The 15,314-nt window shown below is 53.1% G+C and overlaps 1 protein-coding gene across 2 annotated transcripts in view; it reads right to left on the bottom strand.

Annotated features, from left to right (window-relative positions):
* Window positions 1-8,842: 8,842 nt before the first annotated feature.
* MAPKAPK3 (MAPK activated protein kinase 3) overlaps window positions 8,843-15,314 on the bottom strand; it is a 32,269-nt gene continuing 25,797 nt past the window's right edge. For both annotated transcript variants that reach the window (XM_004034216.5, XM_019024625.4), the window contains exons 6-11: window positions 13,607-13,730; window positions 12,354-12,429; window positions 11,875-11,999; window positions 11,314-11,399; window positions 10,936-11,016; window positions 8,843-10,245 (exon numbers count right to left, since the gene is read on the bottom strand). In XM_004034216.5, coding sequence (XP_004034264.1) covers window positions 10,093-10,245; window positions 10,936-11,016; window positions 11,314-11,399; window positions 11,875-11,999; window positions 12,354-12,429; window positions 13,607-13,730 — 645 coding nt within the window. In that variant the 3' untranslated portion in view covers window positions 8,843-10,092. The remainder of the gene's footprint in view (window positions 10,246-10,935; window positions 11,017-11,313; window positions 11,400-11,874; window positions 12,000-12,353; window positions 12,430-13,606; window positions 13,731-15,314) is intronic.

Genomic DNA, 15,314 nt, shown 5'->3' with positions numbered 1-15,314 from the left:
AACTCAGCCAGGCTATGGCTTCCAACATCTCCTCAGCCCCAGTCCATTCACAGGATGCAGCCAGGAAATCCCTGTGTGTGTCCAGCCTTTGGGCAGTTGTCCTGAGAGTGGTAGGGAGGGGGACACCAGCAGCCAGCCCAGAAGCCAGGGCTCTCAGGCTTGAAGGGCCTCTGGCTTCCAGAAGAACATGCATGGGATGGGGTCTGAAAAACCCTCTTCAGGCCTCCAGGCTCTCTAGGCCCCAGTAATTCAGCACCAGTCTCCCTGCACATCTGCCCTTCTTTCTGTGCTATGGGCAGAGCCCTTTACACTGATGCCAGTGCCAAATACTGATGGTCTTTTCACTCAAAGTCTTCTGAAAGGAGGCCTAAGGAAGCCTAATTAAGAGCCATGGATGCCACAAAACCAGTCATCGATAAAGTCCCCTTCAGGAATAAGCAAAAATGGAAAACAGCTCTGCAGGAAAAGGTGAGAGCCAGAAAGACCTGAGAGGGAACTCTAAGGCCAGGGAAGGCAAGGTGGCCCAGCCAGGGGACAGGGGGCTGCACATGTTGGGCGAGACAGTCGAAGCTGGGTAGCTGGCTTCTGAGCCTCAGTTTTCTCATTTATAAAATGAGAATCAAATGGTACTTTCCAGCTCTGACCGTCTTAGAGTCTATTTAGAACTGCCTGTCCATTCCAGCTCTCAAGCTGTTTCTGAACCATGCCTGTGTCAACTTTCATTTTTCCTGGATCCACTTCCATCCTTGGAAGACTGGGTTTGGCCAGTCCAAGAGGACAAACGTGGAGGCAAGAAAGTGCAGAGGCCCAAGAGGTACCATCTTTTTCTAAGGGTGATCGTACTCTAAGGAGGAATCATCGGAAGTCCCGAAGCCAGAGCCACAAGCTCTTCTAAGTCCCTCCAGTCCTGATGCCATCTTCCTCTGCCCCTACACTTCAGACCATCTCCAGGGAGCCTTCTTTTGTTCATAGGTCTAGCTACTAATCTTCTGGGCAACCTTGGACAATTCAGCTGACCTCTGACTATCTTCCCTCCAGAGCGTGGAAACTGGCCGCCTGCTCCTTCCCTAAACCCCCTTTCACACATGCACGGCATCCTAACCTCCTCCAGGCAGCCCTCCCAGCTTCAGGTGGGAAGTATTTATTCCATGGAACTAACTCTCTCAGGAAACCCACCTGACTTCCAGAGCAACAGAAGGAAGAAATCCTTCTCAGGGCAGGCTGGGAAAGGTGGCCATAGGAGGAGGATGGCTGTCCCAGGAAGAACACCTTGGGATCCCCTCATCCCTTGGCAGTGCTCCTAGCCAGGCCCCTAGCCTGCACTCACTCACGGGCTAGAGGGAGGAGGGGCTTGTCTCTTGCTGGCTGAGATTAGAGTATATGACTATTGCTGAAAATCTCTGCTCACCCCTACTCCAGGATCTCCCTCCCAAGCATTCATATAACTGTGATAAGATCAAGCCTAGTTACAGGAGCTCAGTAACAGGAATCGACCCTCTCGCTTCCAGGCCCAAAGGGCAGAGCCCTATCTCCATGTAATCTATCTCCAGAGGTGAGTTGTATCTTACGGCGTCTTGGTGTGAAAACAGGCACAGCCACTGGCTTTGCTGATGTTAACAGCCCCAATGAGCTTTGCATCCACGGTTTTGTGGGTTTAATTTATTGCCAGCAATTAGATATCAAAGCCATCTTAGGAGCTGGTGTTCCATCTGTAAAGTCAAGGGCCAGGTGGGGGCTGATTCACATCTGGCCAACCCATCCTGAGCCCTGGACTCATTCTGTCCTGGGTGGTCAGTGGCAGAACCTAGAGAAAGGTGTCTTTAAAAAGCTTGACTTCCTTGGGTCACATAAGTGTGCCCATATGCTCACTTCTGTCCTGGGGAGGCTGGACGAGACCCGCACTCTCTATATTGTGTTCTTTTCTGCTCCTCAGATTCTCAAAGGCTGTTTCCACTATAAGCCTTTGCGTTTGCTATTCTTTCTTCCTGGGATGCCCTTCTTCTCTTTTCTTTTCTTTTTTTTTCCTTTTTTTTTTTGAGACGGAGTCTCGCTGTTTCATCCAGGCTGGAGTGCAGTGGTGTGATCTCGGCTCACTGCAACCTCGCCTCCCAGGTTCAAGCAATTCTCCTGCCTCAGCCTCTCAAGTAGCTGGGATTACAGGCGCATGCCACCATACCCGGCTAATTTTTGTATTTTTAGTAGAGACACGGTTTCACCATGTTGGCCAGGCTGGTCTTGAACTCCTGACCTCAGGTAATCCGCCCACCTCGGCCTCCCAAAGTGCTGGGATTACAGGCAAGAGACACCATGCCCAGCCTCTCTTTTCTTATAATCAACTTCTTGTCATTTATCCTTGGCTGAGTGTCCCCTTCTCAGAGATACTCCCCCCACCCCCCAACCCTTCTGTCCCTGTCTGTCACTCCACTGTTTGGCTGTAGGTTCCATCATTGTAGAAGGAGTCCTGTCTGCTTAACTTGGCTCAGCCAACAGCACAGAGACACCTGCCCACAGGACGCACACTGGGCCAGTCCATCCCCTCACCAGCTGGTACGAAGGGAGCCACAGTCTCTGGCTCCCTTCCTGATCCTGTAAGGAGGGGTTCTCTGGACCTGCCTAATGGCACTGGACAGAGCCTCCCCTGCTTCACCTGTCTTTCATAGCAGCCCTGGCCAGTCCCACTGCACAGCCTACTAGGGCCTGGCCTGGCAGGAACCTTCAGAGACAGAGAGAGAGGCCTCAAGGGCAGGTGGGTGGCTCAGTTAGACAGGAGCTCTGACTGCAGCTTCTCCCAGGAAGTCAGCCTCCTTTCTAAAGGCTTTAACCTGTGACTCAATACTTCCTTAAACACCATCATGCTCCACACGGTCTCATATGTGAGGTGAATTTTTTCAGGACCTATGACATGCTGGGAGCTCAGCAAACTGTCATGCCTTACCTCTCCCAGTCTCACAGTCTTGGGGGCAGGCATTGCTATCCATATGTCCTAATGAGGAAATGGGCTCAGAGAGATTAAGGGAGTTGTCCAAGGTCACAGAGTGGAGTCAGAAGGGGATCCCAAGCTGTGTGACTCAGACCCAACATCTGTCTCCTCTGCAGGGAAGCACTCTGACTTTAAAGCATCCTGAGAGGTGCCAGGCACTCCTTGCCCAAGTTCAGGGACCAGAGGCCATAGAAGATCAGGGCAGAGGAGGAACGAGTTTATGACATCTCTTCCAGCTAGACCAGATCAGGGAAGGGGTCAGATGACACTGGAACTCTTTGGGCAGGGATAGCCTTCCCATTAGGAAGGGGATTGTGAGGCTCCATGCCCCTAGCTTCAGACCCTGGTCCTGCCACATACCACTCATAGGAACCTGGGAAGTTTCTTCTGCTACTATTCAAGTTTCAGTGACTTCATCTGCAAAGTGGGCATAATCTCTGCCTGGGAGGGCTACTGGAAGAACAGAAAAGTAAACAAAGTCAAGTACGAGATATGTCTGGCACACGCTAGGTGCTAAAACATGAGCTCCAAAGCATGACTCAAACAGGCCAGGCCCACAGCTAAGAGCCCAGCCCCTCAGCCCCTGGGCCTTTTCAGTGGGCCCTGAGACCCTCCATCCAGCCCTAGTAGCTCATGTGGGGGAAACATGACCCATGAGTCAAGGTCCCATCACCTGGAAGGGAGACTGGTTGGGGGAGAGTCCCTGCACTGGGGGTGCTGCTTCAAGAGGTGGCTGAGGGGCCTGCCTCATTCCCACACAGAGCATCTCTGCCAGGTCTGAGGGTTGATTACTCCGTGGCTTGCTGTGAACACAGATCAAGATCAGGAATGGGAATGGGGGTGTCATCTGCTTTATCTACACAGCCTCTACACTGGGGCAGGGTTTACAGGCTAAGGCAGGCTTCCCAGTGCCTCCCCTGTTGCCACCACCCACTCTTTGCCCCAACTGTCTCTGTCCAGAGTGAACTCTCCAGAAAGGGGAAAGCAAGCCTGCCTAAGACAGCCACGACCACCCAGTCATCTCTGCTCCCTTTGTCAGCACCAGTGACGCCCCACCAGACAATGCCAGCAGGTGCCTGTGCCCATGAAGTATGGACTCTCTGAGGGCAGGAACCATAGGAGAAAGGACAATCTTGCAGCCGTTTTGCCATGTCAGAGCCCTGCCTCCTGTCCTCACCAGCCATGAACCTTGGCAAGCCACTTAGTTACTCCGAGTCTTGGTTTCCCATCTGTAAAATGGAGATCTTAATGCCTGCCTTGCAAAATTTGAGATCAGTTTTGTTAATGTCTAGCTCAGTGCTCCATAAACTTTTTTAATGCATGTAAACTTGTTCAAATTAAATCTCAGGACACCAATCTATAAAATAGCTGTGTTGGAAGCAAAAGTGGAGGGTCCTAGGACTCCTTCACCAAATCCTGGGGGGTTCAGGGAGTCCAGTGTGAAAAGATCTGGCCCCAACTCTAACAGCCAACTCTGAAATCAACCAGAAATGCTAGAGCAGTAAGAGGGGATGGATAGATTGTCTGACACATTGGCTGAGTGTATCTCCAGAGGAGCCAGAGGTGCACATGTGGAGGGGGAATGCACTACCCATGGGAGAACCCTGGGGGCTCTAAGAGAGAGGAGCTATTACCAGGGGCCCATTGTCTCATCCCTGAGCACCCCATTCTGACTTCCTACAGGAGATGGGACAAGGAAATGAGAGACCCCTGTGCCATAGCTGCCTCTCACCCAGTAAATAGACTTGTTTTCCATTCTTCACACAAAATGCCTTGCCTCCCCGTGTACCTGCCAGCTAAGTCCCTAAATGTTTGTCTATCCAAATCTGGCTTTCCCTTTGAGTTCATATTGTCACCACCTTTTGGAAGTCTTCTGTGATTGCCCCTAGCCAAAAACAGCATTTCCTTCCTTTGACCTTCTCTAGCACAGAGAGCAGCGGCTAAGAGCTTGGGACTCAGTTTCTCTATCTGTAAGATGAGAATGTGAGGACTAAGTGAGATGATCCATGTAAAGCTTTAGCACAGTCCTGGCACACAGTAGGCACTCAATAAGTGTCAGCTATTCATTATGGTGCTGTGGTCTCTCCCCTGCCCCACAGCTCCTTCAGGCTATGGCACACAGTAGGTGCCCACTGAATACTTACCCAGGTGACCAGCAGGTGGCCCCACACCCCAATTAACCTCTCTGCCAGCTCCTCTGAGCCCCAGGGAACTTGTTCCCTTGAGTCAACAGCTGCCTTCTCCTGGTCAGGGGACACAGAGAGGGTAGAACTGGCAGAGTGCTGGGCAGCTTAGTGCATCACCTAGCAGACGCTTGGGCTATGCTGGTGACCACGGTCTTTGGGCTCAGCCATCCCTCTCCCTGTCTTCATTGCAGCCGGGCCCCATCCTTGTGAGGATCATGCTAACAGATAAGAAAACTGAGGCTTGGAAAAATGCATGATCTGCCTGAACATAGAGCATTCCTCACAATCCATCAACTGGTGGTGATATGTCTGTCAAGGGTGCTGGAATAATCTGGTCCTGTTAATTCAGCCTCTCATTTTACTGATGGGCAACCTCAAAAATAAGAACTGCCTTGCTCAAGGCCTCATGTAAACCAAAGCTCAGGTCTCCTGGCTCTAGACAACCCCACTCCATCCCACATACAGCAGGGGAGGTGGGCTTGCCAGACCCTTCCCTGCCTGCTGGTTAAGCATGCTGGCTGCTCAGTATGACAAAACGAAGAATTTTACCCTGCTGGGTTTGTGGGCAGCCGTGAGGACCCATTAGGGATGCAAAGTCTCGGCCCAAAGCAGCCAGGCCCAAGGCAGCCAGGTCTGGTGACAGCCACTCACGGCCTGCCCTCCCCTCTCCCCATGCCTGCCAGAAAGAAAGTTTCAAGCAGGCTTGGAAGCATGGAGACCCCTGCAGAGGCTGTAGCAGGCTGCATTTTGAGGCTCAATTCTGACACTGCAGTGGAGGGGCTGAATTGAGGGCAGAGAGGGGCTGGTGTAGAATAGCAATGAGCCAGGCTATTGGAAGCCAGCCAGCATCAGGTTTGGAGGACAGAATCAGGGCTGTTGGCCAGGTCAGGGGGAACATCACTAGGAAGAGATGTCACACACACATGTGCACACACGCATGTGCACACGTGTGTATATAACTTTTATGGAATTTTTTTTTTAAGAGACAGAGTCTCGCTCTATTGCCCAGGCTGGAACGCAGTGGCACAATCATGGCTCACTGTAACTTCAAGCTCCTGGGCTCAACCTGCCTCAGCCTCCCAAGTAGCTTCTTACGGAATTCCTTACCAAAAGTTGCCAGGGAAGTTATCATTGAGCCCATGCAAATGCCTGTGCGTCTGGACTCGCTGATGAGAACAAGTGGCCACTTGGCTTCTTAGCTCACCTAATACTAGCTGATTGTCAGAGATTTGCTCCCATTTCATGGACAGCCACACTGAGGCCCAAAAAGGAATGTGACTTGGCCAGGCATCCAGCCTCCCAGCCCTGGCTTGTAAGAGCGACACCCGATGCTGGAGATCACGGAGCCAGGCCCTGGGCTGGGCTAGCGGCTGGCCCAGACTCCTTATGGGCTCTTGGAAGTAGCCAAACAGATGTGGGAGATAATGGGGCAATCTTTCCATCTGCTCTTCTGCTAACTGCCTCTAGGGCACCCCTCCCCACCTAGTTACAGGAGGGGCCCTACCCTCTCCCCAGCAACAGCAAGGGGCCAAATGTGACCAATAAGAACCCTCGCCTGAAACTGACATGTGGACACCTGAGCAGATGACCTCCCCAGCTAGAACTTCTGCAGCTCTAGTTTTGCCAGAGCTATGGAGAACGCAAAAACAAACAAACAAACAAACAAAAAAACCCAGTGCAGGCAAAGGATCAAGGACAGCCCCAGGAAGAAGCACAGACTGGCAGAGCGGAGTGGCAGACGGGAGTCCTAGAGCAGGGAGACCCTCTTTCCCTGAGGCCCTGGTCCCTGCACTTCTGCCTGCAACCCTGTATCCTATCAGGCACCTTTCCCAGCACTGGGATGCACATATTCTCTCTTTGGCTCAAACTGTCCCATGACACCTCCTTCTCCTGGAACCATGTTCTTCCATCACAGATCATATCAAGACCTTGATTAAACTTTTTTTTTTTTTTTTTTTGAGATGGACTTTTGCTCTGTCGCCAGGCTGGAGTGCAGTGGCGTAATCTCGGCTCACTGCAACCTCCGCCTCCCAGGTTCAAGTGATTCTCATGCCTCAGCCTCGCGAGTAGCTGGGATTACAGGCACCTGCCACAACGCCCGGCTAACTTTTTATATTTTAGTGGAGATGGGGTTTCACCATGTTGGCCAGGATGGTCTTGATCTCCTGACTCTGTGATCTGCCCGCCTCGGCCTCCCAAAGTACTGGGATTACAGGCGTGAGTCACCACGCCCGGCCAATTTAACATTTTTCAACATGTGATGTTTTCACCTTCTCCCGCATGAATGTAAACACCTTGAGGTGAACTCCCTGTCTGAAGTTCTCACTGCAGCCTTCCTTGCACCCAGCACAGCATCTCAGGTACACTGGATGCTTAGCAGCCAAGCAAGGAAGGCCATCTGTGCCTCCACAGCTTTGTGACTAGATGGACTACATCTACCTTTGCATCTGGCCAGCATTCCTCCAAATGTAGGGTATACTAGGAAGGCTGGGCTGAACCACAGGCTCCATGGAGTCTCTTGAATTTATCTGGCCACCCTCCTGGAAGCCCAGTACTGGAAACAAAGCCCAGGAGGCCCACATGATGCTGCTCTGGGGAGCAGGCCCTTGGAAATGAAACCCCATGGGTGAGGAAGGCCTGATTGTCTGGATAGAAAGTTCCTGAGGTAGATTTGGGGTTGCTTTTTCTTCTAGAGACTTCTAGATACTCTAGATATAACTCTAGATATTATCTCCTTCCTGAGGCAGACTTGGGGCTGCTTTTTCTTCTAGAGACTTCTAGATACTCTAGATATAACTCTAGATACTTCTCTCCTTCCTGATGACTAAGGATGTTAGAGTAGCTAATGAGTGTGGGGCATGAGCCACGCACCTGGCACCTCACTAAGTACTTCACACACATCATCTGCTCAAATCCCCCACACGACTCCATGAGATGGGCATTATCATCGCCAGGACACAGCTGAGGAAACTGAGGCCAAGAAAGCTCCCAAGGTCACCAGGCTGGGAAGCAGCAGAACATCTCAGGCGTGTTTGCCTGTCCCCTGCCTTCCAGCATCTCTGCACCCTCCCCCACGCCCTGAAGGAAGGGGGGGTGGAGGAGAGAGCACTGCAGGCAGCAGATGAGCTCTTGGAAAACTGGGAGGTTTCTCAAGATAGGAGCTGGGAGAGAAATGCCACAGTTAGTGCCCTCCTTGAAGCTACCCACAAGGGCTCCTGATGGGTGAGAGTGCTCTGTTACTGGAGTAGTCAAAAGACAGTCTTGCAGCATGCCGCCCCCTCCCCTCCTCGATATTCTCACTGCCAAATGAAATCTGGCAGTTTCTGAAAATAGCTCAGTGCTGCAGCAGGCACTCTGCCCGCCCTTCAGCAGGCTGGCACGTAGCTGGGGGTGGCCACTGTGGGCAGATGCTGGCACACACAGGACTGGGGGTAGGTGTCACACACACTGCACAGGGGCAGCACAGAGCTGGGGGCATGTGGCAGCTGCCATCCCTCAGCTCTTCTGACCTTTCTAGGCCTGGCGAGGACTCAGTGGCCTTGGAGTTAGCATGGCATGCTTATCAGGCCTGAGGCACCCCCTCCAGCTGGGGTGAAATCACTAGTGGGTCTGAGAAGCTGCCCTTGGGCCACTTTTGTCCACCCCTGTAGACAAAGAGTAAACCCAGGAGCCAAGAGAAAATGATGAAATGGTGTTTATTACTATCTGGATATAAAACCCAGCAGTGTTGTCCTATCTGACATGGTCTAGGGTTTCCCAGCCAGTGAGAGAGGGGCCAGGAAGGAACTAGGCTGGGTGTCAGGCACTTGTCAGGCAGTATCAGGCACTCGGCACCCTAAGGCTACCATGGTGGGGTGGGGCTGGTAAGCTCTGATCAGCCAGGAAAGGCCCTCTCTGCCCTACTCAGGCCCAAGCCAGGACCAGACGTTCTGAGCATGGCTCAGTCGCCTTCCCCAACCTCAGGTCTGACCCAGAGTAAAGAAAAAGACCTCAGATTAATGGGAAGCCACTTAGCTCTGCTCCCAACCAGCCACTTTCACACAAGTATACCAAAAGATAGCCCCTGACTTCAACAGAGAGGGGCGGCTTTCCTGCCTGAGATCTGGTGAGCAGATGGGTGCAGGGAAGTATACTGGCTTTTGTCACAGTGACATTTTCCAAAGTGGAAAAAAGTTAAAAATATCTCCCACCTTAAGTTCAGATGAAAAGTCACCCTTTGGGTCAGGAATAGTGAGGGGATGGCTAGGCCCAGGGACTCCCTCAGGGGAGAGCGCTGAGTGCCATCTGGGCTGGGGCTGCAGCAAGGCAGGGCTGGACTGCACAGGGAGGCAGGCAGACCGGATCCAGCAGCCTCAGGGCCCAAGGAGGAGTGAGAATGAGAGGGCCAGCCAGTGTGTGAGAAATCAGCCTCCCCAAGAAGGCAGAGGTGAACCCTCAATTGCCCCTCCTCCCTTACTCGCTCACTCAGCATTCACAGGCAGCAATGTGGTCCCTGGTCACCATGGCAACCACTGGCCAATGCCTTTCTCAAGGCCAGGCCCATCTGCCCATCCCACAGGGGGATGTCTCTGTGGAAGATGGGAAGCCCAGCCACAACTCCCAGTGGCCTAGAAAGCTAAGGCCATGCACCAGGGCAGGACAGCCCAGAGGCCTCACTCAGGCCAACCTGGCTAAAGGTGCTGCTATGGCAGCAGGCAGCTCCCAGCCCCTAGGCCCTGCCCGTCTCTAGGGCTTGAGCCTGGGCCAGAGATCTGAAGGAGGTTTAGGGTCAGGGTCCTCCATCCTGAAGTTCCGAGTGACAAATTAAAACACAACAAAATAATCCTTTTGTTAAAAGAATGACCCTGGGCCCTCCTGGCCAGGGCCTGAGCACATTTCAGTCTGTTATGCAGGCTGAGAGGCCAGGCTCCTCCAAGGCCCCATGAGCTACTGGTTGTTGCAGCCCTGTGAGGCAGAGGAGCTGCCTGCCTGCTTTTTTCTCCTCTTGTTGAGGAGCCGGTTGTTAGAGGTCTTCAGGTCCTTGATCTTCACCTGGTCGTAGTCTACCCGCATAGTGGCCAAGGCACTGGTCATCTCCTCCTGGGGACAGACAGGATGGTGGGCACTAAGAGGTCAGGATGTACTGACCTTAGGAACCATCACCCCCCTGCCTGGGCAGCCCCTTAATGTCAGTGACAGCCTGTGCTGCCTCTGTGCCCACTGTGTGCCCAGCACTGGGCCAAGCCCTTTGCATCACATGATCCTCACTACAGTCCTCTGTGGTAGACACTGAGCTTATTCACTAAGGCACAGAAGGAGAGTTATTCCCTCGGACCACACCAAGGGTAAGTGGGACAGTGAACTAAACCAATTCCACCACAGAACCACAAGACCTGCAGAGAATGCCATCTCGCTGGGCAACCAGCGCACTGGGGCCTGGAGATTGTGCCACTGGAGCTGCTACTCCATATGTTCAAACGTGGCCTCTGCTGGGTCTAAACCAGGCTGACCACCCTCCCAAATGTTGTTGGTTATAAGAGAGGTCATCATCCAAGCTTGGTACCAAAGCCCCCTTTCATTGAGGAAGTGAGCCAGGAGCACCACACTGAATGGCGTAGTGAGGCCCAATCCTTGGAGTGCCATGGTTGGACCACTGCGACAGTCACTGACACTCTGTGCTCCAGGTACAGAAAGGGGCCAAAGACCCCAGACCCTGGGTAGCCACCCCCCTGAAGTCCCTTTTGCCCAAATCCTGGCACTTGTATTGAGACTGAGGCAGAGCCCACCCACCTTGACTTCGTCCCAGTGGTCTTTGTCCTCCTGCAGCACTCGGGCCGTGTGGAGTGGGGTCTGTGGCACCACCATCGATTGCTGGAAGGAGCCCCACGCCCATGGATTAGAAACTGGAGGCACCTGGGACAGCACTGGTTCCCCCCACTCCATCCCCTTCTCCCAGACTCAGATGGAAAAACCAAGGCTCAGGGTGGGGAAGGAGCCTCACTAGGGCAGTGACAAAGCCAGGTTGTAGGTGAGGCCCTACTATCTACTTGTGCGCATGGGCCCATTCCAGCCCTACACTGGGGCCTCAAAGCAGAGCCACCACCCTCCTGCCCGGCAGCCCTACTCCTGCTGGACACCCTGCCTGCCATGGGAGGAGGAGGGGCTCACGTTGATCCAGGGGTGGTTCATGAACTGAGTGATGGTCAGCCTCTCTGTGGGGTCTGTCTTCAACAGAAGGCGGATCAGCTGCTTGGCTAGGGGGGCCAGGGAAGAGAGGGGAGAGGTGAGATTGCAGAGCCAGCCCCTCCACCCTTCCCCACAGACCACAAGCTCTGCTGGGGCAGGGGCTGCATGTGCTCCCAAATTCCCAACCCACAGAAAGAGTGAGCTAACAACTATTTCTTGTTTTGAAACACTAAGTGTTCAGGATAATTGGTTAAGCAGCAGTAGATAACTCATACAGGGCAGCCTTGTTTGTGGTCCTCAAAGGGGAAAATATGAATGAGGAATAGGAGTTAGAGGGAGTTTTGAGGAGGCAAGTTTTGAGCCTGTTTGGCAGGTGTAGAAACTGAGGCTCAAGAAGGTTAGGGGACTTGCCTAGGGTCCCATAGCTGGGAAGAGGGGGAGCCAAGATTTGAACACAGGTCAGTTTGACACCAAAGTGATGTTTCCCAGAATGAAAGCCGCAGGGGCCAGGTGAGTCAGGCTGGGACAGAGAGGTTCACTCACCATCCTCAGAGACTTCTGACCACTCAGGATTGGGGAAGCCGTACTGGCCCAGGCGAATCCTCCTCTTCATCCCTGGGGAGATGGCCTGGCCCGTGTTGGAGTAGAAGGGTGGGAAGCCACAAAGGCTGGGGGAAGGGGTAAGTCATTTGGCATAGGGTGGGAGCAGTGCCAAGGTGGACCCATTTCCCCTCTAAAGCCCCTGACTGGGGAGACAGACAACTAGACACCACGGCAATAATACCAGCCCTCCGGACTCCCAGGCACATCCCAGGAATGCCATCAGCCCTTGGCATGGGGAGACCCTCAGGCACCTGAAGGAGTGGTGTCCCATGACCAAAAGGGAAGGGCAGCCCGCATGAGGAGTGACACACACAAGCTCCTCACCAAGGACATGGGGGTGGGGGGACAGAAGTGGTCCTGAGGGCTCACAGTGGGGGTAAGGGCAGGAGATGGAGGCAGGGGGTGGGGAAGGTACTCACAGGATGTACATGATGACACCCAGGGACCACATGTCACATGACTTGTCATACTTCTCTGGACCCAGGACCTCAGGGGCTGCCAGGGCAGAGGGACAGCAGGGCTCTCAGACCCAAGGGTCTTGGAGCCCAGGCAGGAGCCTGAAGCCTGAGCAAGGTGGGGAGCAGGTACCTGGGCTGGGAGGTAGGGCAGAGCAGACTGGTGTCTGGCACCTTTTGGAAAGGCAGCATGTGTGTGAAGTTGGGGGAGGAGAAAGCTCCTGGAAAAAAATCAACCACTTTCAGACATACCCCTAGCTCCCTTGGGCCTGAGCCCCTCTGCCGGTCTCAACCTTGGTGAAAGAAGAGAAGAGAAGGCCAGTCTGGGGCTTGGTGGGAAGCTGCCATAGGTGAGAGGGTCTTGGCCTGCCAGCTGTCCTGTGTCCCTTGCCTCCCTGAATGCACAGCCTAGGTCACAGGCAAGGAAGAACCAGGGACAGGGCTCTGCATTCCATCATCAGCTTGGCTACCAATCCATGGGGCCTTTGTCTTCCCTGTGCAATGAGGTGGGTAGGCTAGAAGATTTCTAAGTTAAAATACTTAGTGCAAAACACATCCTAGTTAACAGAGTGCCATTTCAACTGTCTCAGGGAACTTCCCACCCCTTCAGCAGCCCTCCAGGAAGACCTCTTCTGAGGGAGAAAAGCCCTCTGTCATCACCCCACTCTCAGGTTAGGGGGCAGTTCTGGCAAGGAACATTTTTAGATCCAGGGGTTGCCCACTTGCAGAAGGGCAGTGAACTTTTCCAGGAAGCATGAGTATGTGCACACCTCCAAGCCCTGGCTTTAGTGACCGTCTCCCACAAGGCAGGTGACTGGTACCCTTTGTCCCTCCAAGTTAGGAGGAAATGCATGCCCACTTTCTGAATATGAATCCCAGGAAGACAAAAACTAGAGAAAAACAACCGCGGTTGGGCTCCGTCCCGAGCTGATGGCAGCCTTTTATCACATATATATTTAGAGCTGCTGTGATGTCATTCAGCTCACAGGCCACAGCCAGAATTTTCCTGGATCTATTTTCAAAAGCAGAAGCTGAAGTTTGGGAGAATATTTTTGCAGCCTCCGGCCCCCCACGTCACCCGCCTCCATGCAGACAGAATCCTCCCCCTCCCTCCTTGCTGGGCTTTAACCCTTTGGTTTCTGCAACCCACTGGCTACCCCATAATACAGCTGTATAAGTTGGGGTGAGGAGTTACAACTCATGTCCCAAGGACTCACCCACATAATAGGGAGTATAGCAGGGTGTCTGCAGGGCATTTTGGGTGGTCTCCTTAGCAAAGCCAAAATCGGTGAGCTTAAGCACTGCGTCTTTCTCCTTAGATGTGTAGAGTAGGTTTTCAGGCTGGGCCACAAAGAGAAAACATTGGTTTGGAGTTAGGAACCAGGCAGGAGCAGAGCCCCAAGGTGATCTTCAGCCAGACTCCCCGACTCCATCCCAGTGCAGAAGGAGCCAGGTCCATTTAAAAAAAGACCCAGGCCTTGCCCACCAACATGGGCCAAATATAGAGAAACCCAAGGTGCTACCTTCATTCACAAAAGGGGAAGCAAGGCAGGTGCTCAGCCAAGGCTGTGAATGACCAAGTGCCATAGAAAGCCTCGGGGCAGGAACTTCTGATCCTGAGTTGGTGACATTGCCATGAAATGCTAGAGCAAGGGTGCGGGGGGAAGGCAGGCTGCTCATAAGTCAGTATTGCCAAGAACATGTCCCATACCCAGCCCAGAGTGAATCCTACAGGGCTAGAAGGACAGCCCCATCTGAGGTTGCTCAGGGGAGAAGGCCCTGGTTGCTCAGACCCCAGATCCCAGGAGCTGCACAGAGGCAATCTTCCTGTGTCCCAGGAGTAGCCAGGGGCCTGGCAGATGAGGGCAGTGGGGAGGTCTGTCCCTGAAACTGGTTTTTAATGAATGGTAGGTAGGATGTAGGCCCATGGAGAGGGGCAGAAGAGACCCCCAAGCAGAGCCGGGGTAGAAGGATGGGGTGTTGGTAGAAGGATGGGGTGGTGGTTTAGAACCAATGGATGCTATTTCTCAGGTTCCATTTGAGAAGATCTGACCTTCTCAATTGTGATAAAAACAGAGAAGCAGTTTTAGTCTATTCAAGGGAATCTCCTCTGCAGAAGGCTTTTCTCTCTTCGGGAAAAAAAAGCCAGGGTCCAAATAAAGCAAGGATTTACAGGTTGGCATGCTCAGCCAGAGGGAGGACCTGATGCAGCAGCTGTAACCTCAGCTCGCCTCTGCCCAGTCCGAGGAGGAAATAAGCCAAGGAAGGTAACATTCTAGGCTTGGGGCAGAGGGCCCAGGAGGAGCAGACTCTGCTCTGATAGTGCTCACACATGCTTGTGTGCACATGCATGTGTGTGCTGCCTTGGTTTGCATTTCATCCATCTGATCCAGATGACCTCTAAGACCCAGTCCTCCCAGGATAGGAAATTTGGAGAGCTGAGCTTCCAGCCTCAAGACTGGAAGGTGGCCCAACAACTGGCACTACCTCTGTTCCTTCCTCCAGGGCTCAGCAAATGGCTTCTTTCCCTTAAAATGCTGGTATCAGAGGGCCTGATCTGTCAAAGCTATGGCTGTGACTTCACAAAAGCTGCAACAGGGCCAGGTGGAATGGCTCACGCCTGTAATCCCAGCACTTTTCGAGGCCGAGGCGGGCGGATTACCTAAGGTCAGGAGTTCAAGACCAGCCTGGCTAACATGGTGAAACCCCATCTCTACGAAAAATACAAAAATTAGCCAGGTGTGGTGGTGTGCGCCTGTAGTCCCAGCTACTTGGGAGGCTGAGGCAGGAGAATCGCTTAAACCTGGGAGGCGGAAGCTGCAGTGAGCCGAGATTGCGCCACTGCACTCCAGCCTAGGTGACAGAGTGAGACTCTGTCTCAAAAAAACAGAACAAAACAAAACAAAACAAAACAAAAAACAGCAT

This window comes from Gorilla gorilla, chromosome 2, assembly GCF_029281585.2.
Source record: "Gorilla gorilla gorilla isolate KB3781 chromosome 2, NHGRI_mGorGor1-v2.1_pri, whole genome shotgun sequence".
Lineage (NCBI taxonomy): Eukaryota > Metazoa > Chordata > Mammalia > Primates > Hominidae > Gorilla > Gorilla gorilla.
The sequence above is the reverse complement of the archived record's forward strand: the minus strand, read 5'-3'. Positions and strand labels throughout refer to the sequence as shown.